At 36.6% G+C, this 27,564-nt stretch overlaps 6 protein-coding genes across 6 annotated transcripts in view; 2 read left to right on the top strand and 4 right to left on the bottom strand.

Annotated features, from left to right (window-relative positions):
* LOC119190581 (neuronal acetylcholine receptor subunit alpha-7-like) overlaps positions 1–743 on the bottom strand; it is a 66,428-nt gene extending 65,685 nt beyond the window's left edge. Inside the window, exon 1 of the mRNA XM_037442794.1 lies at positions 698–743. Within this exon, the coding sequence (XP_037298691.1) occupies positions 698–743 (46 nt within the window). The remainder of the gene's footprint in view (positions 1–697) is intronic.
* A 7,841-nt stretch (positions 744–8,584) lies between these two features.
* LOC115448201 (mediator of RNA polymerase II transcription subunit 27) lies at positions 8,585–10,486 on the top strand. The gene has a single exon (XM_030175558.1). The coding sequence runs from the start codon at positions 8,711–8,713 to the stop codon at positions 9,608–9,610; it is 900 nt and encodes a 299-aa protein (XP_030031418.1). The 5' UTR covers positions 8,585–8,710; the 3' UTR covers positions 9,611–10,486.
* Positions 10,487–10,758: 272 nt separating this feature from the next.
* On the bottom strand, positions 10,759–14,521 carry LOC115448194 (RCC1-like G exchanging factor-like protein). The gene is made up of 7 exons (XM_030175545.2): positions 14,282–14,521; positions 13,632–13,807; positions 12,894–13,085; positions 12,351–12,553; positions 11,841–12,013; positions 11,359–11,523; positions 10,759–11,141 (listed from the first exon to the last, which is right to left on the bottom strand). The coding sequence occupies exons 1-7, from the start codon at positions 14,394–14,396 to the stop codon at positions 10,804–10,806; spliced, it is 1,362 nt and encodes a 453-aa protein (XP_030031405.1). The 5' UTR covers positions 14,397–14,521; the 3' UTR covers positions 10,759–10,803.
* Positions 14,522–15,121: 600 nt separating this feature from the next.
* LOC115448185 (centromere/kinetochore protein zw10 homolog) lies at positions 15,122–17,980 on the bottom strand. Its single transcript, XM_030175534.2, has 5 exons — positions 16,480–17,980; positions 16,030–16,236; positions 15,826–15,955; positions 15,582–15,723; positions 15,122–15,483 (listed from the first exon to the last, which is right to left on the bottom strand). Exons 1-5 carry the CDS (start codon positions 17,978–17,980, stop codon positions 15,268–15,270), a joined length of 2,196 nt encoding a protein of 731 aa, XP_030031394.1. The 3' UTR covers positions 15,122–15,267.
* Positions 17,700–20,687, bottom strand: LOC119190528 (protein POLR1D-like). Its single transcript, XM_037442601.1, has 2 exons — positions 20,429–20,687; positions 17,700–18,234 (listed from the first exon to the last, which is right to left on the bottom strand). The coding sequence occupies exons 1-2, from the start codon at positions 20,494–20,496 to the stop codon at positions 17,982–17,984; spliced, it is 321 nt and encodes a 106-aa protein (XP_037298498.1). The 5' UTR covers positions 20,497–20,687; the 3' UTR covers positions 17,700–17,981.
* A 289-nt stretch (positions 20,688–20,976) lies between these two features.
* On the top strand, positions 20,977–23,717 carry LOC115448212 (translocon-associated protein subunit beta). The gene is made up of 3 exons (XM_030175569.2): positions 20,977–21,128; positions 21,281–21,657; positions 23,126–23,717. Exons 2-3 carry the CDS (start codon positions 21,286–21,288, stop codon positions 23,324–23,326), a joined length of 573 nt encoding a protein of 190 aa, XP_030031429.1. The 5' UTR covers positions 20,977–21,128; positions 21,281–21,285; the 3' UTR covers positions 23,327–23,717.
* The last annotated feature ends 3,847 nt before the right edge of the window (positions 23,718–27,564 follow it).

Below are 27,564 nucleotides of genomic sequence, written 5' to 3'. Positions count from 1 at the left end.
AATGTACAACAATTTTCCCACACGAGTTTTAAATTGCGAGGTTTCTGTTTACATTTTTTAACAAAATGAATTTTAGTAAATGTTTTTGGATGAAAAATTTATACGGGTTATCATTAATAATGAGTTTTCTACGTATTTTGTGGCTTGACTTGCCTATTTTACCTATGGGAGTTCGAAAAATAGTATTTTTCTGTTAAAACTACATAACGGTACTCTACCTAACTCTTTATTACTCTCGTTAGATGTATCCTTAACATAATCTCTAGACTACCAAAATTTGTTGATTATAATAATATATAATGACGCCCCTAAACAAACGTGCGTGGAAAGTTATTTTCTCTATTATGTACGGACCCTAGCGTGTGAAATAACGGACCTCTACAACGCGCGAGAAAAATCCTCTACGAGATTTTACTACAAATCCGGGCTTTACGAGTTGATCGTTCGGGGTTTCGAGGTTTCAGGTAATCTTATCTAAATTGTGTAGGAATTGTCTTCAAGCGTGTGGCCTGTAGGGTTGTCAAGCCCTCGTTCCCTAGAGGAGTCCAGCGCGGGGTCCAGGTCCTCCAGCGGCCTGCACCTAGGGCACGGGATCACTCACAACACGTCAGCTCTCAGCACGCCAATCGATCCCGCACGGGTAAACAAACGCGGTGCGCGGCGGCCGCCTGTTGCGCGCCTCTTGTCGCTCACTCACCGGGCAACAAGGCGAGCAGCGCGACCGCCGCCAGGAACGGCGCCATATCGGCACCGCGCGGGCATACCACACCCGCGCACGCTGCGCTAGCACGCCGGCGCGCTCATACAGCTGCCGACACGCGTGCGGCCCCGGCGGCGCCAGGCGCGGGACTGGCCGCGCCCCGCCGCGCGCCAGCCGCCGCCACCCCTGCCTCCCCAGCCCGCGACCACACCGCCCCGCCGCTGCGCAGGTGCGCGAGCCGACCTGAGCCCTGCCCCTTGGAAAATACTATAATCTCATCACTATCTAATAGCGATGAATTCTGGAGACATTTGGCTAAACGGCGAGAGGTCCCGCGGGTGCGTGCAGGCGGCCGGGCCCAAGGTCGGTGCAGCGGCGGCGCCGGGCGGTCGTGATGCGCGGCCGGGCGCTCAGCCCCCGCGGCCCTCGTCAAATATTAAGCGAGGTACGCGCTCGACCCACGGCGTCCACGATTCATTAAACATTTCAATGGGACCTAGATAGTCGATGCGCGTTTCATTCACAGATAGAGAAGTGCGCGAATGCCGCGACTGCGACACGCCGACACGTGCCGCCCGCAGCTCTTGAGCGACAACTTCTAAACTAGAACTTACTCCGAACACAATTACCGAGACAGGCGGCGCGGAGTGTAACAATGCGCCGTTTTTCACACTCGTCTTCACATGTCGGCCATTATGTCTATTTTATTTCACACCCTCCGCCACAAAGGAACTGTCGATCAGGATCAAGCGTATTTGAATAACTCTGGTATTGTTGGACACGGAGATCACTCACGAGCTCTTAAACCATATTTGCACGCATTTGTTATGCTTTAATAGACCGTGTCGTATCGTCATTCATTCATATTTAGATCTTTTATCAGCTGAATTCTGATTTCAAATTTCGTAGAACTACACTATTATCAATTTCATCTAACACTCAACTGACCTGTCTCCTTCAGCTATTTCACAGAACCTATTTGAATGAAGTAATTTTGGGTAGGTCATATAACACGACCACCCCCTCACACTTCCACTCTCGCACTAATTATTAACTATTATGACGGTCCATGAAGTTGCTAATTGCTTACTATCAGTAGTCAATTTGATGATTGGCTAACATTCAAAAACGTCAACCGATCGAAACAAAACATTCCTCATTTTCCCTTCTTCAAACTACCGAAACCTCTCACAAATTCACAAGAAAAGCAATCACAAAAAGCTTCCGCGACTCACTCACAAAGCATAATTTTCTTAGCATCGGAAAAATAAAACAAAGAACGCAAAGAGAAGCCATTGTTAATCAAACAGAACTCATTGAATACGTAAGAAGGTTTTCAATCGCGATAACAAAAAATAAACATCTATATAACACTAAGATTCAAGTCTTAAGTCAAGGGTATTAGAAACTACGAGAGCAAATATCCACGTAGATTTTACAACACGAATTAAACATAAAACAAATTAAACAAACACGTCACGCCTTTATTCCCGAAGGGGTGAGCAGGGATGCAACTAAGCCACCCACTTTTCGCCATGTGGGTTTATTTCCAGGCTGATAATAAAATAAAAGTTATTCTTATTTTCAGTATATTTATTGAGTACAGTATAGTAAATCTTCCTTCGTACTAATATTATAAATGTGCAATTATGTGAAAATATTTGTTAGAATTGGACAAGGTAATACCTATGTTACACCTAAACGGATTTGGATGAAATTTGGCACACTTGAAGAACATGTCCTAGATTAGCACATAGGTCACTTTTTATCCCGGCAATTTGCCTATGGGATGAATACGCATTATTAATCTGATTTTTAAATAAATAGCGCTATAAACTACGGTAGTAACTTAGAGATTTTTGTAACAGGAAAGACTTTTCACACGAGCGAAGCCGCGAGCCACAACTAGTACTCTGCATAATATTGCAATATCTAAATAAATTCTATTATTTTTATAATAGTCTAATACCTAAGTAAAATCTAGATTATTCACAAAAACAATAACTAAACATCTCATCAGCTATAAAACACGGAACCTATCCACTTCCATTTTCGCTCAAGCGGGCACCTGTTTAGTATTCAGGTGGAACAAACCTCATTTTCGGCTCTCCAGCTGTAAACACGGCCCAGGCACCGCGAGAAAAATGTTATTGATGCTTTATTACGAGAATTTACTACAATGTATTGATCTATCTCTTTCAAATGTGTTATAAGTATATGTTGTAACAGATTCTACGGTGGTCGCACAGAAGATGAAACCTAATGATAAATAGAGATTTCTAGTTACATCCCCTATTCGTTAAGTGCAGAAATCTGAAGTAATGTGGTTTGCAGACCAAGAACTAATGTACTGTTAGTTTAACTTAGGTCGCATAGATAATTAGAGATAGTTTTATAGCATGCATTTATAAGCATGAAAAAATATGCATGAGCAAGGCTTAAACAACTAGCTTAGCTTAGGATCGATTGTTATGAAATATGGCGTTATCTAGACTCGATCACTAACACTTCAATATTTGAGTAATAATTAAATTTTGTATTGCGACAAAGAACTCGCAGCCTCTCACTACATAGCCGGGCTAAGAACCTTAAATCCGGAAGGATTTCTAGGTGATATTACAATTAAAACAAACATAGTTATTACAAGATCCCATTTCCAACATTGTAAAGCCCTTCACACCGATGCACGTCCATGCACGGAGGGACATTTGCCGCGGCCCTAGTCACACAGTCCAGTGTGTATACCTCATGGTTGTAACTACAAATTGAGGCTTATGAGGGTTCGCGAACAATTCCTGGCCTTCTCCCTTCCGGCCATTCTAAGAAGGTTCCTTTCCCCCACACTTCCTTCTCCAGACATACCGTGCCAAATTTACTTCAAGGCCCTGCAGTCGCTAAGCCGAGGGATTCCAGTATCACATTCGCAGATTTCCCCCAGTGTTGACTGCGGGATCCAATAACTATAAAAAAAACCTTGTACTAAAAATATAATGAATTAAAGTCAGTTCTACATATTCGTAAGAAGCGAAATAAGTGCAGCCATTAAAACGCAATTTAAACTGAAACAAGCCCACACGCAGCTCGAGAATGGTTTGAAAGGAGCGTCGACGTGCACAAAGCTGTTTCGTTTGCGTGGACATGTTGAACGAGTGAATGAATGACAAAAAGATATGCGACTCAAAAGTAGATTGGGGTGCGGCGTGTGAGGAACGTGTGTTCCTTTTATCTATTTTTGAAACTTCTTAATGCGATATTAATTTTCCAGTATTCATTCTTAAGTCGATGGCCTCGGTGGCGTAGTTGTACTGCATGCGCGGTACGGCAGCGCTCTGAGGTCCTGGGTTCGAATCCTAGGTCGGGCAAAGTGATAATTGGGTTTTTCTGCTCAGTATCAGCCCGGAGTCGGTAATTTGTGCTCGATATGGTGATAGACTCGCCCCCTATCACAACATGGGATAGAACACACTTGGCAAAAAGTGGGTGCCCTGGTTGCACCTCTGTATACCCCTTCGGAGAGAAATGCGTGAGGTGTATGTGTTTTATTTTCTTGTAATTCTTACGTGTTCTAAATTATGCAAGTACTTTTTGACCAAAAAATAACTAATAATGTAACAATAAAAATATTGAAGAAATATGAACGCAACCTCCTTGTTGTGTAATTTATTGTGACTGCATAGTTTGTTCTAAAAACAAAAAACTGTACATTCTGTCTTCTTTCACGTTTCAACTCATGTATTTTTCCTAATAAAAACTAACTCCGTTTATATACGATAATTTATTATTTTATCAGGTTATGGGCCCAGACGCCTAGTTAGTTCAGTTACTGTAAGAAAAAGTATTAGTTGTTCGTTCGTGTATAGGTGCATTTGAAAATCATATAAAATGACGTCAAATGGGCACATGGTACAAATTGAAAAATTACAAGGCCAGGATAATTACGCCACATGGAGCTTTGCTGTACGAACGTACCTGGAACACGAGGAGTTGTGGAAATGCGTGGAAGATGGCGAGGAAAAATTTACCAAAAGTGAGGACACTAAAGCCAGGTCGAAGATCGTGCTACTGGTGGATTCCGTAAATTACATCCACATACAAGAAAGTAAAACTGCTAAAGAAGTATGGTCTAATTTACGTAAGGCTTTTGATGATTCGGGTCTGACAAGGAAGGTAGGTTTGTTAAGGGAATTAATTAACACAGATCTAGAAGGTTGTGGAAATGTTGAAACCTACGTCAATAAGGTAATTACTTGTGCACACAAGCTCCGTAATATAGGTTTCATGGTCGATGATGAGTGGCTGGGTACACTTCTTCTCGCAGGATTACCGGAATCCTATAGGCCTATGATAATGGCTATGGAAAGCTCAGGCGTTGTTATAAGTACTGATCTTGTTAAGACAAAAATTTTGCAGGATGTTAAAAATATGAATAACTCTGCTGCATTTTATTCAAGTCCTCACAAAGGAAATATGAAGTATGTTAAGCCACTAGGAAAAGGTCCCCGTTGTTTTAAATGTAATAGATATGGACACATTTCTAAAACCTGCCACTCAAGTCAGTACTCAAAGCAAAATAAAGACAACAAAACTAAGAAGGTTAACTTTAATGTGAATGAAAATTCTTCCAGTTTTGTAGCTGCTTTTGCTGCATCCCCAGATATGAACAAAGGATGCTGGTACCTGGACTCTGGAGCTGCAATGCACATGACAAACAACAGAGACTGGATTTATGATTATGGACCTGCTCCGGTTACTACCATCACAGTAGCTAATAAAGGAACCTTAACAGTGAATGGTTGCGGTAAGGCCAATTTGAAAAGCTATGATGGAGTAAGCAAGCAATTAATTGGCACTGTACAGGTAAAAAATGTATTGTATGTTCCTGGTTTGGCCGCCAATTTATTATCAATACATCAGATAACTCGCAACAACTGTGAAGTAAAATTTGATAAAGATTGTTGTAAGATATATCATGATTCAAAATTAGTCATGACTGGATATAAACAAAATGAGAGTTTTATATGTAATACATATCTACAGGGTAAACAAACCAGACAGCCTTTTAAGAATGAAGGCATTAGGGATTCTCGTTTACTTGATGTGATCAACCGTTCCCCTACAATATCTATTGATTACAAATCTCCACGAGAATTGTGGACAGGTAAGAAGCGAAACATTCAACACATGAGAATATTTGGATGTCGTACTATGGCACATATACCCAAAGAAAAGCATTTGAAATGGGATAATAAAGCTAGAGAATTTATATTTGTTGGGTATAGTTCAGAATCCAAAGGTTACAGGCTATATGATCCTTATTAGCAGAAATACGAAATTTTTTGGAAGAAAGTATAGAGATAAAGTTTAGGTTAATACCAATGAGTTGCACATGAGAAGAAAGTAATGAGAATATAAATGATAGTAAGAGTTTATTTGAAAGTACTATGAAGGAAGATATCGCTGATGATGAGGATTACGTTCCTGAAAGAAGTAAAGTACATGGCATACTATCCGCAGCTGTTCAAGAGGCATTATAGCTGAAGCAACTTTATGAAGTGGTGGCATTCAACTGTGGCTACAGCTACAACTTTGTTAAATGCGATAATCAGAGTGCAATTAAAATTACAGGTACCACTGCTTATTATGCTAGGAACAAACACGTTGATGTTCGTCATCATTATGTCCGGGACAAAGTGGCAACTGGTGACATAGTTGTCAAGTACATCAGCACCAACTTAATGTTAGCAGACTGCCTCAAGTCGAAGCTGCACAACTTTCTGAAAGGACTGGGCTTGCGTTCAGGAGAGGATGAAGAAATATGAACGCAACCTCCTTGTTGTGTAATTTATTGTGACTGCATAGTTTGTTCTAAAAACAAAAAACTGTACATTCTGTCTTCTTTCACGTTTCAACTCATGTATTTTTCCTAATGAAAACTAACTCCGTTTATATACGATAATTTATTATTTTATCAAATATTATTAATAGTGTTGATTTCTATTAATTCTCATGGTAAGGGATGGTTCTACAAAACTCATAAGACCAAGGTAATACTCTCACTTTTAATAATATCTCGCGTAGTACCTTTATATGAACCCATCTGGATATAAGCCTGCCGCCGTTTTGTTAGGAACAATTGTGTTCCCCGGGATAGATGACAGCATAAATGGCCGTACTTTGATGCGCAAAGCCTTGAGTCCAACCAAGAAATGGATCGCAGGATCGTTTACAGATGAAGACGAGGTACCGCCAGAAGAGCCCGCTACCTCTCAGCCACGCGCTTATTTGTATTTTATAATTCAGGGGTTATATTGTTTATGTGACACTTACATCGACAAGGAAAATTTCTATTGCGTTGTTCAATTATTTAAAAATAACACGAATATATTAACTGCTATAAAATTGCAGAATATACTCATAGTCAGTAATGGCTCTAAACGGCGCAAGGTGATATCAAAAAAGAATAACGCGAAGCCCCGCGCGGAGCAAAGAGATACCCCGGTTTTAACAATCACTAAGATCGTCAAAAAACATCCTCAAGTCACCGCGCGAAGCCCTGGGCGGTTGCCCCGTTAGCCTCCCTCTAAGACCGCCTCTGCTTATAGTCAGGGGGCCCTATTTCGCCTAAGAGGGCGACATTTTGCAATTACGGCCGTTTTAATAGAAACACAGCTTTGATAGCTGTTTAGGTAAGAGTGTAAAAATCCCCTATTTACCTATTAAAGCTGTTCATCAATTAGAACGCCCGTAATTGCACAAAGACCCCGCAGATGGAATAAGGCCCCGGACTATAACCTAGAAAAACTCCACACCGATCACTTTAACCTTTATTTATTGCGTCACGTAAAAACGGCGCAATGATTAATAGTTGCAGTAATGAAAGGAGCGCAGAAAATCTGTACACTAACGGAAATGTCAGTCCGTAATGGAGATGGAACGGGTGAAAATAACGAACGCGCTACTTTCCTATTAAAAATACAACATGTATTACGGAAAATGCAGTTTCATTACACTGCCGTAGAAGCCATTATGTATTATCAAAGCTACGGAAGATGCTACTGACCTTTTTAATCCTGATGCAGCAAGTTGCGCTAGATAGGTGCAATATACTTAGTTCTTTATTTTAGTATGTATTTTGATGGTTACTAAAATGATGCAGACTTGCCAGGATGAACACCGATGGACAATGAATCGAGATTATCTAAGACAATTTATTTTTACTAAAGTTCCCAATGTATTACAAACTTTAAAAAGAACTTCAGTTGGATTCCGCTGTTCATGATCTTCTAATTTTTATACTAATATTTGCGTAAAATTAAGCGAATGCATTGATATAATCTCGTATTTTTTATTTTGGTAGGTACCTATGTTATATGTGGTGATAAATACCTCACTTTATTTAATTCCAATCTAAAACGATATAGGGCTAATTTGTTTTTTTTTTATCTTTGTCAAAAATAACAGTCATAGGAATCCATAATATACATACGTTCCTACAGTAATAAATTGACTAGACAAATTTCCATGATATACTCACATGCGAAATTCGAATACAACTAAACAGATGTACGGATGGAAGATGTTATTATCAGAGCCATCTTATTAGTTATCATTGTAGTGACATCTATTGAGTGCAAGTAAATTCTACCTGTTACCGAGAAATAATATGTTTCTCCCTGCCAGAGCCCTGTTGTGAAATCTTTTGTATAGGATGCATTTATGATACCTATTATATATCTTTGATTAAGTATACATTTTCGCACTATAAAATAAGTTTTTATGAAGAATTTAACCGAATGCAGTCAACCAAATACATATGTTGTTCTTATGCTGAAAAACAAGAAAAGTTTGATTTCATGCGAGTGACAACTGGCATTTGACATTTGGTAAATGACAGTTTGTAATTGTTATCAACTGCGGGATTGTTGGAAAACACTAGCATTTTTTGGTCAATTTATTTCCCTCTTTTATCAGATACTGTTGGCATAATATTTACATGTATATCTTCTCAAGATGAACCAGACAATTAACGTAGAGCAATTAAATTCTGCTTTAAACTCCCTGAGAACTTTGCGTTCCAGCGTCAGTCATGTGTTCGAAACTTTGTCCAACGGGCTGCGAGCAGACCACGGCGAAGACGGGAAAGACAAGTTTCTTCTAGAACTCCAAGAATTACTGAACAATGTGAACATAAACCTTAGAGATTTGGAACAAACTGTGAACGGACTGCCCATACCTACAGCGCCTTTTAACTTGGGGAATACGACATACCTCAGCCAAGAGACCACTCAAGATAGACAGGCGTTGTACACGCAGCTTGTCAATAGCTACAAATGGACGGATAAAATACACGAATACAGCTCTTTTGCCCATACTCTGTTAAGTCAAAATTCTTTGAAACGCTCCTATATAAATTCGGGCAGTACAAAAAGACGAGGCAAGTTGCAGAGTAACCATAACGTGGCACCACTGCAGGTCGATAATGTCATAAATAACATTGACAGGTCCTATAATGACATGAAAATCACAATATCACGACCATTTGCAAGTAATGCTGTAGTACAAATCAATTTAAGCCATGTTCTAAAGGCTGTAGTCGCATTTAAAGGCCTTCTAATGGAATGGGTAATGGTGAAAGGTTATGGAGAAACCCTTGACTTATGGACTGAGTCTCGGCATCATGTTTTCCGAAAGGTGACAGAGAATGCGCATGCGGCAATGTTGCACTTCTACTCTCCAACTTTGCCAGAGCTAGCGGTGAGGTCCTTCATGACTTGGCTTCACAGTTACGTAAACCTGTTCAGTGAACCATGCAAGCGTTGCAGCTGTCACCTGCACCACACATCCCTCCTGCCTCCCGCGTGGCGTGACTTCCGCACTCTTGAGCCATTTCACGATGAGTGCAAGCAATAGTCCATGTGGTATTGAATGGGATGGCTGTGAAGCTGTTCTCATTCAATATATTAACAGACTTTTAAAAATGTGTTCATGCGAACTGTTAGTGCCTCCCAAATTGTTCTAAGAGGCTTTTGTTGATTCTGCAATTTTTGCTACAAAAGAATACTATTATTATAGAAAATTATTTGCCTTTTTGAACAGTATTGGGACACATATTTAATAGATAAATAACAGTGCTTGAATTCAGCGAATTATAATTTTAAGGTTGAACTATAGTGCAGAGTGAATGTTGTGTTGAAGCCAGAACAATACAAAAAGATGACAGATATTGCTACACAGACTGGATTATAGATTTATCATCTTTGCATAAGTTTTTGTATTATGATAAAAATGCTTAATAAAATAATTATATATCAATGTACACACTTTATTATATGGAAATAATCAGTAAAAGTCAATTTACAGTATTTAATTGAACTTGTGCTTGCAAGAATGGCCAAATACTTTATTCAAGGATGTGGTCTTCATACTCTGATAGAGTTCCCAGTCTTGTTAAAATCAAGTTTGCACATATGCCATTCTTGTTCCAACTGCAGATATGACTATATTCAATTCTAGTATACTAGCTGCAAGTCTTATGTAAAACTTAATATTTCTGATATAAGTCAGTATTACAATCCATATAGCATTAAGCCCCTGATTGTCACTCAAAAGACCGCAATAAGATTTTGATTATTAATACGAAATTTAAATAATTTTGTTTTGTACAAAATTATTTAATACTTGGAGTCACAAAGACTTGCCTTGTACTAAAAGTGACTATCAGCCTTTACTACTGTAAATGAATAATTTACTATTATAAGGATACTAAATACATAAATGCAATTTATACATTTTCTTTTTCATTTCCTAATTTATACCGCCAAACAGCACTGTGCATGTATTGTTGTCTTCAGGTTTGAATAACATTATAGCTAGTATAGTTACTGGGTATTATGAAACTTAATATCTTATGTCTTAGAGTAACAAGTGCAATGGAATGACAAGCAGTACCTATTTTGTAACTCAAAATTTATATCAATACTACTGTTTATTGGTTGTATTCATCACCATGAGTCGAGCAACAAGCTCGTCTCACCATTAAACTGCAATAAAAAAACACATAAATTCAACTATTTATTCATAAATTAACAGTCTTAACACTTAATTTACATAAACGGCTTGCAAAAAGCCACAGAGTGATCAACACTACACGCTACATCCAAAACATGGGCTCCGATGGACACTTTCAGCGGAAACTGCTGGTCTTTCATATGTCCAAGGCCCAAACAGCCCTGCCTGTTCCTCCCCCACATGTACAAATCTCCACTGTTTGTGACGGCTGCTAGATGCGCGATTCCACAGGCCACTTTGACGATCATACTTTCTGGGTTGAACTCATTGCGTCCAAAGAGCGTTGGAGGTATTAGCTTTGGTTTCGCCGCATGTTGGACGTTCGGACCGAGCCCTAGTAGACCGAAGCCCCAAACGAACACGTCACCTTGATCTGAAAAATGTCACGGTATACAAACATTTTCAAATTATAACTAGAATATTATCCTTTAGGCCTTAGTCATTAAATAAAAAATCCTTTGTAATACCAGCAGTCATGCACATATTTAATAAGCATCTCGAATTGACTTTCTACAAAACTCGAAACAAATAATAACTCTTGATAATTTTACCCATAAATAAAGCCTTAAAAAATATAAAGAACTACCCACCATTAACAATCATACAGAAAGAACCTCCCGCTGCGATGTCGACGATCCTCCCCAAACCCTTAGTGAGCTCGAGTAGAGAGTACGATGTGTTGACTTGCTGTTGTTTGGATGCCATCGGGACCTGCCCATACTCAGAGTTACCCCAGCCGAATAGCTCGCCTTTATCTGTTGAGTATACAAACATTGCTTAAATTATCTAAGTAAAATACAACCCAAGCTAATAAAAGCGTGTTAAAAAAAGGAACAGCTTTCTCATTAAATCAACACCGACAGAAAAATAATACGCCAACTAAAATAATTTTCTCCCACTTCCAACTCTTTTCCTATCAAGGTGTGTCTCCAGGAATCTTATTCAATAATCCCAAGTGTAATCTAGTACCTGAGCTTAGTGCGGCCTGTTAAGACTCCAGTTGGTTTACCATATAAAATACTACAGTTATCAGGCCCCTTGCTATTACTACCTAACACTTGGTGAAACTAACCATTCAAAGCCAGCACACAGTCGCCAGTGGAGGCAACCTTCACGATCCTCTCGCTTGTAACGTCGCCCTTGACCGGGGCCGGCACCGCCTGGTTGGTGTAAACGCCGAGTCCCGTCTGGCCGTCCGCACCCCATCCGCACGCGTACACCTTACCCGACTCTGTTATGAATAAACTGAAAACATTTTAATCGGTTTGGATGACTGGGTAAGACCGGAAATTTTTAAATAATTAGAATGCAATGTTAACATAAGGCAATTTTATACACTTAGAAGCATCGCCTTTAAATTTGGTAAGTGAATGGACGCATTGTATTTTTGGGCTAACCTCTGCAATTGGTTAAACAATTCTAAAGAATTTTTCAAGCAAGTAATACATTTTTGAGAGAACAATCAAGAAAATATTTTGAAGTTTACATGATTTTACTTGGACGAAACTCAAAGTTAAAGCTGGTATTCAAGATATTAAACTGGACACCACACAACTTAGCATAAAAAACTCCTAAAACTTACGTATGATCTTGCCCGCAGCACACGTCGGTAATATTCTCCTTGCCGAGAGTCCTGATGTTGTGCGACACCATGCTGCCTTTGTATTCCTCCCGCTCGTTTATTTTCCTACCACACTGTCCGTATGCATTGTTGCCTAGCGTGTATGCGCCCTCGTTATCTGTCAATATCACAGTATGCGCGCGGCCTGCTGCGACGCCTATTACCTAAGTAAATTTCAAACAGTGTGTATTATGTAAACAAAAAAGCAAACACACATCACGCATTGATCCCCAGAGTGATATGCAGAAGCGCAACCAAGGCACCCACTTTTCCGTGTGTTCCGTCTCATGATGTGATGGCGGCGAGCCTATGGCCATATCGGGCACAAATTCCAGACTCCAGGCTGTTACTGAGCAGAAAAACCCAAATATCACTGCTCAATCCGGGATTCGAACCCAGGACCTCAAAACGCTGCCATACAATGTACGCAGCACAACCACGTCACCGAAGCAGTATTATGTATCTTCTCAATAATTTATAGCATATCTTGTAATGATGCATTACCTTGGTTTCTATACTCTTATACGATATGTAAATCGGAGCTGGACTGAGCAGTAATTCCAGTGGATGTCCCCTGCGCGGCGCATGGTAACCAATCTGCGAGTCTGTGTTGATGCCTGTACCAAACACTTTGTGCTGCTCGTCGGTCTTTATAGACGCCACAGTGAATCCATATCCGCATGCTATGTGGGTCACCTAGGAATCGAAGTTATCATTGTTATAGGAGTCGATGGATCCAGAAATGTTGGTGTAGATGGAAAATGTGAAATGGAGGAACAAATCAATTCCATCAATGCAAATATTTTAATGACTGTATTTGCTAAAAAGTTTTGGATGATGTTGTGGAATTGAGTTAAAACATGGTTATCGAATTAATAACCTTACTCCAAAACATTATTTTAATTGATCTATTTTCTTGTTTACATAATATGTCAGGCTATACTTGTTAGCTGCAATGCGTGCACGCAAAATTCACTGTATATTTTGTACTCTCTCCAAAACATTTTAAAAGTCCGTTTGCTACACAATAAAAAATAACACATAGGAAAGTGTGGTGGACTAAGTCTTAATCCCTCTCAGAAATAGAAGAGGACTCTGCCCAACAATGAACCAGTAAATAATACGGAACTGATATTGTTATGTAAATAAATTTCCCAACCTAAGAATTAAAGCAGACCTCAAAAAATTCATAATAAAATATTTTGGACTGTACTAAACTGTAGAAACTCAGTTCATACTTACATCAAACCTCTCTGCAAAAGATGACCTCATTGGATGCCAGACCAGAGAGAAATCCCGTTTGTACTGTTTCCTTCCCTTCTTGCCCCGAGGAAGGTGAATCCCCAGAGCACCAGTCTCCGCAAAACCCCATACATAGACTCTTCTGTCTGAACTCTTGCTTACTGGATACTGGAAAACTAGATAATTTTTTTTCATAATTATTGAGTTAAAATCATGTTTATTTATTTAAATTGATATAACTAGTGTAATTGGTTTATCCGTTCTAATTGAAATAAATAAATAAATAAGATCACATAATTAAAAAATATATATATAAATATATTATATATTCAGATGACAAAATGTTTTATTTAAATGCTAAAGTTGAATCATTCTACAAAATTATTGCATTGCATGGTATAGTGGCTGCCTAAATATTATTGAAATTGATTAAAATACCTACATAAGTGTTTTATTATACAGAACATGGCTATAGTTGGCTGGCCTTTATAGTGTTCAATTTAACAGCAAGTTAAAATCTATATCACGCTAATGCAGTAGTCATTACGAGTTTACTCTGGCTTAGACTCATGTAAAATGAACAATGTTTGTAATAAAAATCTCATTTGTTTATAAAACTAAACATTTGTAATAAAAAAACGTTTATATACTTGGTAATTGTTCCTCTTCATCTGGATCCGGTATTTTCTTCTTTGTAGTCGCATAAGCACGAGTGGCGAGCAAATTAGTTGTACGACGTTGAACTAACAATTTTATAGCGTTCATCTTTACAAATTTTAAACCATTTCATTTATACACAATATTTTGCACCACAGTTTTTAGGTTATGCACAAGCAAAACAATTTGAAATTTTTTGCTACCGCTGCGCCACAGAATACAAAAAATGTCAAAAGTCAAATTAAATTATCAAATGTCAAATTCCGACAAAATTGTCGTGGCGCCACCTGGTGTCTAAAAAGAACCTATATGGCTTAGTTCAAAGTTTCTCAAATAGTGGAATACCGTGGTATTTGCATATAGGTAGGTACTGACGTACCTGAACGGAGTTATAAATTATAATTTATACCTACTACTACTTTGAAATTGATAACGTCTTGGTAAAATATTCATATTCAGGGCTGGTTAACCAGAAAGCATAAACTTTAAATTATAATTGCAGAGCCGCGGTGACACGCTACCTACATGTATACAGTATAATCTATCGGTAATAAGCTAAATAATATATCCGCAAGCCCAAATAATCTTCCAAACTTGCGTAACCTCTACATGGTATCCATGAATATTAGTTTAATTTTTTAATTATAGGCGATGGAGATAACCATCATTATGGCTTCGCCAATAACAAAAAGTCCGGGGCTTTTATGTAATCTGTAACAACTTAATTATAAGTTGCCGCAACTTTAGTTCCCACAAATGTGAGACTGCTCACAATCCCTGCCTCTGTAACTGAATGTCCTACAAATGAGGGGGAATTCGAAATAAAACACAAGTGAGATCCAAATATCGTTTACGATAGGCGAGGACCACACAAAGTCGGCTCGCATGATACCTTATAATAAGTATAAAATAAACACCTAAAAGTACTGGCATATTGATACAACATTTATGAATAATGACTGGTAGACCTACAAATTAATTATTTAATCTTAGACAACAAATTAGCCCGGATCTGTGTGTTCTGGAAAAGTGCCTTGATCAGGTTCCTAAGTTCTTCGGTTCTGAAGTGAACGGCGAGCGGCCCTTTACCGTCCTTCCAGTGGTTCTCGATGTCCTTGAGAGAGCCTCCCAAAACAAAGATCAGTTCTTGCAGCTTGATCCAGGATTTCACGTGGGTTTCGACGTCTGATGGTTTCTGGAATATAAGTTTATGGTTTAAAAAACGATGTATGTTTTAGATATTGTACCACAGTATTATTTCGTCATTTAACTTAAAAAAAATATTATTTGTACCTGGAAGAGTGTGGGTGCCTTTTGCACAACAAGGGTATACATTTCAGTTAGCTGCGTGGCCATCTCCATGGATATGTCTTCGACGGTGCAAACGCGATGAATCAACTCCTCAGCGAACATATTCACCAAAGTGCCCATTAAACTAAAAATATAAACATGTTCCGTTAGGCACTTGTTGAAAGAAAAGCGAGTCTATACGGCTCGAAGGACCATAAGTGCAGAATAACCGAAATTACGAACTTACCGTGTGAATACATTAACGGGAAACACCCCAATCCACACATTCTTTAATAGCTGTAGCTGCCTGAGGCACTGGCGCACGGCTGCCTCTGCGTTTTCGCTAAGCACGTCTTTTACCACTATGCAATTCAAATCTGTAACCAATAAACATATTATAAAATTTGACAAGGTAAAGTCACAATACAGAGTTATTAGTATTATTTCTCACCTGAAGAGCGGATGTTGTCCAGGATTTGGTTCCTCTGATGTTGCATGTGGATTATGAGGTGTTTGTAACCTAGATCACGCATTTTCTGGACTAGGTCGATGAAGCTGATGGGGTAGTCCATCTCCCGTCCTTCCATTAGGATCAACCACTTATCGCCTAGGGTCTGCAGGTTGTGCGCTAAGTACATGCAGTTGTTGTGGAATAGTGCTGCAAATAATAAATGTATTTAACCAAAACACAATATTTTGTCTCACAAATATCAATAACCATTAAACAATGTGGAATTTCTAAGTTGTTGTAAATCTGATTTGTAATTATCAATTTGCATTATAATCTGAACCATGGACTTATTCATCTTAGAAAACCAGCTGCACTTTTTATCCTGGAATTATTTAAGGTAAAACAGGTATGTAGTATGAAACAGACAATATGAAAAAAAAGTTTACTTACCAACATATTGCGGAATGGTCAGCAAATAATCCTCATGATGATAAGGAACCACGGCATCATAGAGTTCGAAAACAAGCCGGGCAGTGTTATACAGTTTCTTACACACCACATCCGAGCACTGGACAGCTTGCTCCATCATCATCATTACCAGGTCTAGCAACTCCTGAGCCGACTTTGAAATCATGCACCTTGGAAAGTAGAACAAACTTTTTGGTATTGTCTTGTCTAGCAATTTCAATGCCTCTTTTGCAGGACCATCATCTTGCTTCTTAACTGGTTCCTCTGGTATTGACTCCACTCCAATAGACATTGTAACGCTTAAATCCTTGAGCATGATCGCACGTGCGGTCTCTAAGAAATGCTGACTGGATTTAGTTGCAAATAGAACATCTATGTTCTTAACATACTGAAGTATGGAGTAACCCTCGCGAGGAAAGAATTTGACGAGACAAAGGAAAAGTTGAAAGTTTTCTATCTCAGAAGTAATCCTTCCATAATGCTGCAAATCGTTTATGTTATTTGGTATAGTGTCTATGAGACAATCCTTCACAAGTATATCACTAAATTCCACATGGATTTCTTTGCCTATCATCTTCATGATAGTGTTGTCTCTATAGTACTCAATATTTAATTTGTTGCTTAAATAGTGGAATAGTAACCTCAAATTGGCAATTACCTCGTCATAGGGAGGCCTGAAATTCGGCTTATGGTTGATGGTCACAGTCATCAGTTCGTCAGTTTCCGCAAACACTGTACAATCTTTATTTATTATTGGTACAAGGACATCTTTTAGTAAAGCCTGAGCAAATTCTGACACCTTCTGACTGAGATGCTTACTCTTCTCTAAAGCATTTACCACATCTACCGCCATCATGGATTCATCAAAATTGAGTGTTATAGTTACTATAGTTTTCTTAGTGCCTGGTTTTACATTCCAGCTAATTAACCTTCCCCATTCTGCAAATAGATCATGAAGTAATCTATCCAAAATTAATTGAGCTGTGTGCTTCGTGTTTACATGAAGGTCCAAGCATTTGAATCCCTCCACTGGCAGGTCTAAGTATTGGAGTAAGTCGTACACAGCCTCAACAGCTCGGCTGTAGCTTTGAGCCTGCCTGCCTTCTTCAAACTCCTTAACGAGTTTCCCACACTGCAGAACATCACATACTATATCTAGAGCAAAATTTACGCGTTCTAATTCTTTGGATATCATATCATGGTTTTCAATTGATTTGAGAATTTCTGCCATTGTCTGATCTTCTATCTCTGTTTTACATTTTTCCATATCTTCCACTAACGCCTTGCTTAATTTTGTGATCTCTGTACTCTCCTTCACAACAGAATCTATGTCATATTCGCTGCTATCTAAAAATGTTTTGAGATCAGCCTTCAGAAATTCAATTTCTTTTACAATTAATGGGATCTTATCTGCCGGTTTCCAGTCAGGCTCATTGGTGTCAAATATGCCTTTTAAAATAGTATCTACATCGTAATCCGCCATCTTAGTGTTTTCTTTTTGACTTGTCTTTTCTGATAGAGGGCTCTGGATGTCTGTCACGCTTGGGTGATTTGTGCGAACGATGGTAGTTGTTCCGCGAGTGATATGAGTTTGAACTTACAGCATTGCGTATTGTGTTAACTAGGAAACGCTTGTTGGTTTTCTGTTGTGGGACTTTGATCCAACCGGAGGGGCCGACTATTTCTGCACGCGCGGCTCCTTGGACCGCTTCACGCATCAGCTCTTCTACTGCTAATCTGAAATTAAAAGATTACCTCAGGATGACAAATTTATTAACAAAATAGGTCTTATGTTACATTGGCTCATAAATAATTATTAAAAATCATGGAAAAATAGTGAAGAATAAAATATTCAAAAAAGATTCCAGTTTTCTGACTGCAAGTGTGTTGTTACCGCTGAACAGATTCTCTTTGAGTAGTAGTAGTGGCATTAGGACACATCAAATTTAAATTATTTTTTATAGATATTTATTTTATTTGAAACTTATACTTTTTTATTTCACATTTATGGCTCGAGTGATGGATTGTAGTGTTATTTTCAAAAAGATAAGTATGTAATTTATTTTGTAATGCAATGTCAACAGACCCTATGCCCACACCTTTCGTAATTATATTGATGTTGTGCAATGTGCTAAGTATTATGCTATGTCAAAACAATTACTTCATATTGAAAAGCAATAGTGAGACATTTTTCTCAGCGAGTCTTTATCTCATTATTATATTGGCTTAAAAAAAGTCCATCAACATAATGAGTCAAGAATAATAATTAAAAAGATGGATTATTACATGAAATTGGTATCCTTGTTCTACCACAATATTAAATTTGGAAAGTACAATCATACAATTAAACTAACTTTTGCTTGTGGTTCTACCTGCATGCAAATGAATTTCTAAGATAAAGGTTCAGCGATATAATTTTTGCTGATAAAAAGCCTAACTCTTTCCATTGAAGGGATTTCAACTATCATACAGTACCATACAAAACCGGTTTAGTGGTTCAGCTGTGAAATAATAGACAAAGTTACTTTCTCAATTATAGTAGAAGTATGGATAAGAAGTATTTCATTTATAATTTTATTTTGCTCATTAGGTTTGGTGGTAAAAAATATTATAATAAAACTTCTTTCATGTAATTAAAACAGATATAAACCCTTTTATTCTATAACTATAAATATAAATAAATGGTAATATTAACATAGGTTTTATTTAGTTAATACAAAATAATCTTAATGATATTATAGGGATAAGATTATATAGGTAAATTTTTTTTTTGCACATGCTGTTTGCCGTCCTGTAGTACCATACTGTATCAGATTCTAGATCACCGATTCCACAAATTCTCAACACTCTCAATGCCCATTTTAATAGTGGACCACATTTTGACATGACATGTTTTCAGCTGATTCAAATGTGATCCAGTATGAATGTTTGCACTGTTGTGAAATTAACTCATGCTACCGCATATTTCATGTAATTATTAAGTACATTATTGATCTGGTTAATATTTTACTCTAGTTATATATTGTTATTATTAACTTAATTAGTTTATCCATTCTAATTGAAATAAATAAATTGTTAGAAGTGAAAGCTGAAACAGCGGTACAGATTGGGATGAAATTTAGCAAATGCATTGAACACATCCTGGATTATCACATAAGTTACTTTTAACCTATTATTTGTCTACAATGGGAAATAGCAGAATTTTTATCTCTTTCTTTTAAATAGATAATGCAGGTGTCCCATATGTCGTGTTGTGAAATGCTACAGTGATTTAAGGACTCCTGTAGTAAACAAAGCTATAAGAAACACCTTAGAGATTGACTTATAACTAAGTATTATTTTTTCTTTTTATTAAAAATTAAAGAAAATAGATACTAAAGAACAACAAGTATAAGGCATATTATATGTTACTGAATTCGCATTAACTACTAAACAATTCGCTGTAGTGAATCTGCTGATTGTCTACTCATGTCTTCAATTATCACAACATCCTTATAAATGATTGATGCCTATATTTGCAATAATTATGTTTGTTATATAGTTTGCACAGCTCTGTTTTGCAATAAACATATTTATACTGCAATGTTCGCCTATAACGAACCAAACGGAAGTCACTAACAACATAATGATTGTAGGATATTGCAATGACTATACAAAGTATAACAAATTATTAGTTCTATAGAATATTTATTTCGTCTGTGTTAATGAAATACTAGTTCGGTTGTTTAGTTCTATTAACGCTAATAATTATTATCTGAATAAGTGCTGTTTCTATGTGAAGTTAATAAATCGACGCGGGCTAATATGTAAAACCAATAGTTATATATGTAAGAACACAACCACAAACTTCGTATTAATAAGTAATGAAAGTATGCCTTCTAACTGTATTTTAATAGCATGAAATAGATTAATGATATATTCAAATACATACTTTTCCAATGCTTCGTCGTCTAATTGCACGGGTTCAGTTTTATTGGTAGCATCTTCTTTATCTGACATAGTTTATACCTATCAAAAGGTATCGATTATCGCCACACTAAGCTGCCAAGTACAAATTAATACGCGCAGCCACAATATAATTAAAAATATTCGCATAAATCCATATTTCCTACCAATTTTTCGCCTATACCAGAAAACAAAACACGTACATATTGACAGGTCTCTAGCCCTAGCCTACATGTAAAATATAATGCGTTCACACAAAATTTTAATATGAATTATTAAAATAGATTATTATTCAATATAAAAATACATTATGCGATTATTATTATGAATACTAAGAAATAATGATATATTTTATTTACACATTAGCAATCAAAAACAAAAGCTTTTGTTTAATGCATGGTTTAGGGATATTTAATATAACTATAAACTGTAAATATACTATAAATGATTTTTAAGATTACCATGCGAATTCAGAATAGAGAAGTTTTCAAACGGTAGTGGAATTAGAAGATCATGAAAGGCATTTAATTTATATTGAACGCAGCTAAAAAGTGAAATCATGCCAAATCTAGCAATAATTTTGGACGCGTGGAGTGAAACGTCAGCCACGTACGAACGACTGTCATATGCCATTCACAACTTTACGGGACATTTTATTTAGAAAAACGATATAAGTGAGAAATAAGGTAAAAATATCTCTTCTTTTCTTATTGTATTATATTTTAATACTTTTATTTACTATTTTGCTTTACGGTGTACTGATCTTCATTCACAGTTTTTTCCAAATACCTTACAAATTGAGACCACCGAAACTGATTACAAAAATTTCAATTTCCAGACAGAATGACCGCGAAAATTCTATACCTGGTGCTGTTCATCGTTGCGGCGGTGTCGGCTGACGACGAGCCGGCGGTGGCGAGGTTATTAGTATCAAAACAAGTGCTGAACAAATACTTGGTAGAAAATATGGACATTTTAGTGAAATACACCCTGTACAACGTCGGCACGGCGCCTGCTGTAGACGTGAAGCTGGTCGACAACGGGTTCCACCCTGAAGTGTTCACGGTGGCGGGCGGGCAGCTTAGCGCGGAGATCGACAGAATCGCGCCACAGACGAATGTATCGCATGTCGTGACGGTGCGCTCCAACCGCTACGGGTACTTCAACTTCACCTCCGCTGAGGTCACGTACAAGCCCAGCGAGGATGCTACTGAGGTGAGATACTCTATACTAAACATATGTTTACCATTGCTATGTCACAAGTTTAATGCAATCTGTAGTCACTAAGTAATTCTTTTAAAGCATAATCATAGTGTTCTTTATTATGTCATTATAACAGTGAGTAGGACAAATAATATCAGCATTGGTTAAATAATTCAGCCAATCTAATTGGATTCCACTTGTATGCACTATACAAGAGGCATAATGGCAGTTTTTAGAAAGCAATTACTGCTTCTGTTTGTGTATGTATATTCTTGTAAGAGCTTTTTACTGAGATAAGTAGTCAAATCAAAGTTAAATCCGACCTCTTTTAGTAGATAGTGTTATTTTCTAAAAATATTTTTATTGCCAAATATAATAATGTAAATTAAGGAAATATGGTCTATATTTTGGTTTATGTGGTATAACAAAAAACTGAAATAATGCATTAAGTACAATGGCGAGAAGGCAAATCTATACACACAAGTATTATTTATTTCAAAACTATCTTGTAATGCTAGAAATTAAGAGCATCATATTAATAAATATTGTATATAGACAATCCACTTACAAGATTTAACACTTAGTAACAATAGACAAACAATTTCCAAGCTAATAAACTTCTATTATAGGATTACACTGTAAACATTCTTTATGTCTATTAAAAGTCTTTTATATTTTAATTTTCTCTGAATGTTGCAATGTCACAATATCTGTCTATATTTCACAATTATGTTTTTTTTTATTAATTAGGGATTTAAACAAAACATATTAATATCATAAAAAAAATGTAAAATGTAAGGAGATTGAGTAACATTGACATTTGTGACGACTTACACCTCAGTCTGCCTCGTGACCATGAAGGTTGCAGTTTTCGAATTGTTGGGGAAAAATTAAAATATAAAAACTAGGATAGAATTCGAAAGCTAGTTTTGTTTCAAAATATAATACTGGCTATGGGTCTATAGATGACATGTTTGCTTTATCACTCTTACACTTCTGTCTAAATTGTTTGTTAGATAACAATATATCCATAAATATATGTGAAAGTCAAACACAATGTTTTAACATAATTTTTAATATATTTTATATTCACAGTAATTAGATTTTATGGATTTATGATATGGAACCCGCTGTCTCTGTAGTTACTATTCGCTCTACAGCCTCTGAATCGAATGTGCGAGCTGTTGTTAAAAAACAAAACGGATTTTACTGATTTATTTGCTTATACATTTTTTTGGTTATATATTATGCCACTGGTCTGTAAAGTTTACTGTTCACATGTCTATTATTAAATTAGATACCTAAAATATGCTGAGACTTATATAGTTATAATACCACTAATAATGTAGCGCTTACAATATTTTATCCAAACACAGTATTGTTGGTATTGTTTGCATTTAGATATTAATAAAAATAACTATTTTTAGAAAACAATCATAATTAGTTAATAGCTAATAATTCTACTTTTTTTTTATTCTAGGTCCAATTCGCAATCAGCAGTTCTCCTGGAGAGGGCGCTATCGTCGCCTTCAAAGATTACGACCGCAAATTCTCCTCTCACATCCTCGACTGGGCGGCGTTCGCAGTCATGACTCTGCCATCTCTCGCGATTCCATTCGGCCTTTGGTACTCGTCGAAGAGCAAATACGAAAAACTCTCAAAGCCTAAGAAGGGTCATTAGTTTAGTTCTAGTTAGTTAACTGTTGATAATGTTTTATGTACTTGAAATAATGAATCATCCTACTAAAAGCGTTTGAGCTTAGTTTTTGCACTAAGCTCAATATTGTGAGCTTGGTTTGAATTAAGCTCAATGATACGAGCTTAGTTTGAATAAAGAATTTGTATGGAATATTAATAATTGTGTATTTTTTGACATTTGAAGTGTTTTGAAGTTTGATAAAATATACAAATAATGTGATCAATTAATTTGTGTAAATACTCAATATGAATCGAATTTACAGGGTGCATAGAACATTAGCAGCGGTCCTCATTTCCTCATTAGTGTCGTTTCACCCACATTTTAATTGTTAATATAATTTATATGAACAATAAAACAAAAGATTTTTATAGTATAATGTTTTTATTAATAGATCAAGTCTTATAAACCTAATGGACTGAGATATGCCAAAATGTACTGACTAGTTTTAAACAACATGTGTGGATTGTTATTTGCTACAGCTGGGTTTTTGTCTCTATAAAAATTGTGAATTAGTGAAAGTAAAGATTGCAGTAATTGCGAGTTAAATATATAAAACATATTTTTGGATAATTTGTGGGTTGGTACATTTTGACATAACGGAAATCAAATATTGTGCAGGTATGCAACCCATACATAAAACGTGATATGAATATAATGTTCTGTGAGAACACCCGTCTTTCGCTTAGCTTAAATTATATTTCTTTGTTATATCCTTATTATTTACCGGTGTTGTAAGCAACTTCATCTGCATGAAAAACCTTTCCCGCTATAAAAGTCCAGGCCCCCAGGGCCCTACGGGAAACGGGGGTCTTCGTTGGCGTGATCAAAAAATGGGGGTCCACAATTCATAAGTGGTTTCACGAAAATGTATCTGGTTTAATAGTAAAGTACTAAATATACACTTAAATTCACCTATCAATGTAAGCAGATAATATTGATAGAGGTCGTAAGAGGTACGGTGACGATAACTTATCCCCCCGCGATGGCTAGGCGGTAGTTATAATGCACTTTTTCTGTGAAATCTAAAAATAAAGGTTCACCAGAACCAGCAAAATTTGGAAAGGGATCTATGAGAAAAAAAAGTTTGTGAGCTCTGTATTAGATCTTTAATATTTAGGGACAGGCACCTGTAAGGCAAGCAAAGCATAATCCTTTTAAAATAAGGATGCTAGTGGGATACTGTTTATGTTTTAATTCAAAATTTTCTAACTAGATGGCGTTAATGTCGAAATAGTTTGCTGCATGGTTTTCCGTGCGAGCAATCGTATAATAATTCCATGAATATACTTATATAAATATGAATATATACTTATAGAAATAAGAGCTCGGAAACTTCTTAGTACCGTGAAATCTTCATTACAATGGTATTGTAAGGTGACAAACACTTGTCCACCTACAAGTGTTATTGTATAAATTAGTTCGTGCGCGTTACTATCATGATTGTAATACGCGTGAAAATGCTAAATATAAATCGTACATGTCGATAAAATATTGCTCAACTTGTACCAAAAAGGTAAATTTATTATTCAAATATTTCCTACATAGATTTAGAACCTGTTAAATCAACACTTACTGAGACACCCGTAATTACTTATAGTATCATGGTACCAACCAAAAAGAATTATAATATTACTAGCTTTTGCCCGCGGCTCCGCCCGCGTTATAAAGTTTTTCGGGCTAGTTTTCCGTTATAAAAGTCACGCTATATATTTTCCCGAGAGCCTGTGTTCTTCCCAGGGTCTCAAACTGTCTCCATACCAAATTTTATCCTAATACGTTGGGTAGTTTTTGAACGGGGGACTTTGTTTTATGATATGTTTTTGTAGAACTTTTTGAGAGGAACAATCCCGTCATACATTATTGTTGCATAACTTTAACCGTTTACGCAGCGCACGCAAGAGAAGTTCTCAAAACTAATAAATTTTCCCCTTTTTTGCAACATGTTTCATTACTGCTATGGCCTATTGGTCATAGCGTGACGATATATAACTTATAGCACTCCAGGAACAAAGGGCTATCCAACACAAAAATAGTTTTTCATTTCGAACCGGTAGTTCCTGAGATTAACCATTACTGCTCTGCTCCTATTGGGTATAGCGTGATGATATATAGCTTATAGCACTCCACGAACAAAGGGCTATCCAACACAAAAATAATTTTTCAGTTTGAGCCGGTAATTCTTGAGATTAGCCATTACTGCTCCGCTCCTATTGGGTATAGCGTGATGATATATAGCCTATAGCACTCCACGAACAAAGGGCTATCCAACGCAAAAATAATTTTTCAGTTTGGACCCGTAGTTCCTGAGATTAGCGCGTTCAAACAAACAAACAAACAAACTCTTCAGCTTTATATAATAGTATAGATATATGTAAGGTACCAACACCATCTGTAGTTGTTGAAAAGTTAGTTACACATATTATAACCACCACCAGACCAGACTAGACCAGTTCCACTTTTGTGAACTCTGGTCAAGTGGTAAGGTAAGTATTTATTTTGCTTTAAACAGTGAGGTTATAGGTTCGATTCTTAATTCGGTAACAGGAGAGCCGGTCAATGGTTTTATATGCCCACATGAATCTTAAGGTAGTCCAAAATTATATACTTACAAAGGATCATTTTAGATGACACATAAAGAAATAACCTATGTAATTCATTATGTCATAAACATGGACAAGGAACTTGGGTAGAGAACCTGTTATGAATCACTCAATATCGCTTCAAGTCCAAATAAAGCGTTTACGTCATAGTTGTCCCAATATAAATACATCTATCGCATCGACTCGGTAATATTCGCTTACTATTAGGAATCCATTATTATAAGTTACATAAATACATTGATTCATAATAACGAAAGTTATGAAAAAAAATACTAAGGTTGTTCGGGTAAAACCGGATCGTGGGATAAATCCTTTGTTTCAAAATAATTTCTAAAACTAACACAATTGTATTAAGTACTATAAAAAATAGCACTTCAGGCTGTGTTATCCATATAAGGAAATCTTGTCAAGTTTAGCAATAATCTTGTAACAACGGAATTACCCCGTGAAACTGTATTACCCCAACACATATACTTAATAGTAATCTTTAGTAGAGAAATAAATAAACTGACGTAGTTATTCTACGTAAGTAATTGTGTTGTAATAATTACTTTTTCACCCTACATTATAAGAAGGAGGCAAGTGTCAGGAGAAACCAAACCGCGGTTATTTGCATCAACAGAATATTTTGTAAGAACATCATTTTTGAGCCAGAATGGAGGAAGTAATAAGACTGTACCAAGTAATATACTGTAATATACTGGCCTGAAACCAGTATTAGGCTATCCTAAAATAATCTTGCTTCTTAATCGGAATATGTAAATAAGCGTCAAAAATCAAACTTGTATAAACTAATTTATACCTATATAATTATGTAGCAAGGTCAAACAGCAGTGTGCGGTTGGTAGGGCTAGAAATGTCACGGGTCAAAAAAGGGCAGTGAGGTCAGTGACTCGAAATGGTACGCTTGTTTTACTATTCATAATTAAAGGGACTAATCGAAGTGCAGTGTAGGTATCTTATCTTTAAAAAAATCACTCATCTACAATCAGAAATTTAAACAGTATAGTTAGTTATAGAACTCTTTGTCCATAATATTTGGATATAGAAAGTAGATATTCTCGACTGCTTCCAAATATATAAATTTCTACATTTCACGTGTATCAAATATGAAAACCGAAAAGATAATCAACTAATTGATCTAATGATTAAGGTAAGTACCAAGATATTTAATTAGTAGTCATTGATTTCCCGGTAATGCCATATACTTACGCATAAGTAATTTATGATGCTCAAGTATAGAATTTACAATGTTTATAATTTCTAAACTTCATGCAATTGTGCAGTTAATGATTCACATTATCAATGACTCGTCAGCTTGCCACATGCTACGCATCTTTGGATGTATGCCTAGTAGATATAAGGTACATACAACTAATTTACATTTAACACACATCTCGTTTATACAAACGGGCCTTAATTTATTCATAACACGTTTATCAGGTTTAGTTTAAGAGTAGACTCGCTCGTTTTTAAGAATCTGTAACAGAGTTCTCTTATACTAATTCTCTATTATAGTATCCCAAAGTCTATCTGGGTTTTGTTAACTTTTGCTGCCCAGCAGTATTCAATAATAACTTATTTGACTGAACAAACCTTTACTTGAAAGTCTTAGGGTTT

This window comes from Manduca sexta, chromosome 25 (assembly GCF_014839805.1).
Source record: "Manduca sexta isolate Smith_Timp_Sample1 chromosome 25, JHU_Msex_v1.0, whole genome shotgun sequence".
Taxonomy (NCBI): domain Eukaryota; kingdom Metazoa; phylum Arthropoda; class Insecta; order Lepidoptera; family Sphingidae; genus Manduca; species Manduca sexta.
This window is presented reverse-complemented; position numbering and strand designations above follow the sequence as displayed.

Excerpts from the sequence above, each read along its gene's own strand:
- LOC119190528 (XM_037442601.1), bottom strand. The coding sequence starts at position 20,496 with ATGTCAGATAAAGAAGATGCTACCAATAAAACTGAACCCGTGCAATTA. Across the intron at positions 18,235-20,428 it reads GACGACGAAGCATTGGAAAA|ATTAGCAGTAGAAGAGCTGA; the intron begins GTATGTATTTGA and ends TTTTAATTTCAG.
- LOC115448212 (XM_030175569.2), top strand. The coding sequence starts at position 21,286 with ATGACCGCGAAAATTCTATACCTGGTGCTGTTCATCGTTGCGGCGGTG. Across the intron at positions 21,658-23,125 it reads CCAGCGAGGATGCTACTGAG|GTCCAATTCGCAATCAGCAG; the intron begins GTGAGATACTCT and ends TTTTTATTCTAG.
- LOC115448194 (XM_030175545.2), bottom strand. The coding sequence starts at position 14,396 with ATGAACGCTATAAAATTGTTAGTTCAACGTCGTACAACTAATTTGCTC. Across the intron at positions 13,808-14,281 it reads TGAAGAGGAACAATTACCAA|TTTTCCAGTATCCAGTAAGC; the intron begins GTATATAAACGT and ends AAAATTATCTAG. Across the intron at positions 12,014-12,350 it reads TGCTGCGGGCAAGATCATAC|TTTATTCATAACAGAGTCGG; the intron begins GTAAGTTTTAGG and ends AAATGTTTTCAG.
- LOC115448185 (XM_030175534.2), bottom strand. The coding sequence starts at position 17,980 with ATGGCGGATTACGATGTAGATACTATTTTAAAAGGCATATTTGACACC. Across the intron at positions 16,237-16,479 it reads GACCATTCCGCAATATGTTG|CACTATTCCACAACAACTGC; the intron begins GTAAGTAAACTT and ends TATTATTTGCAG. Across the intron at positions 15,724-15,825 it reads CCCGTTAATGTATTCACACG|TTTAATGGGCACTTTGGTGA; the intron begins GTAAGTTCGTAA and ends TTATATTTTTAG.
- LOC115448201 (XM_030175558.1), top strand. The coding sequence starts at position 8,711 with ATGAACCAGACAATTAACGTAGAGCAATTAAATTCTGCTTTAAACTCC.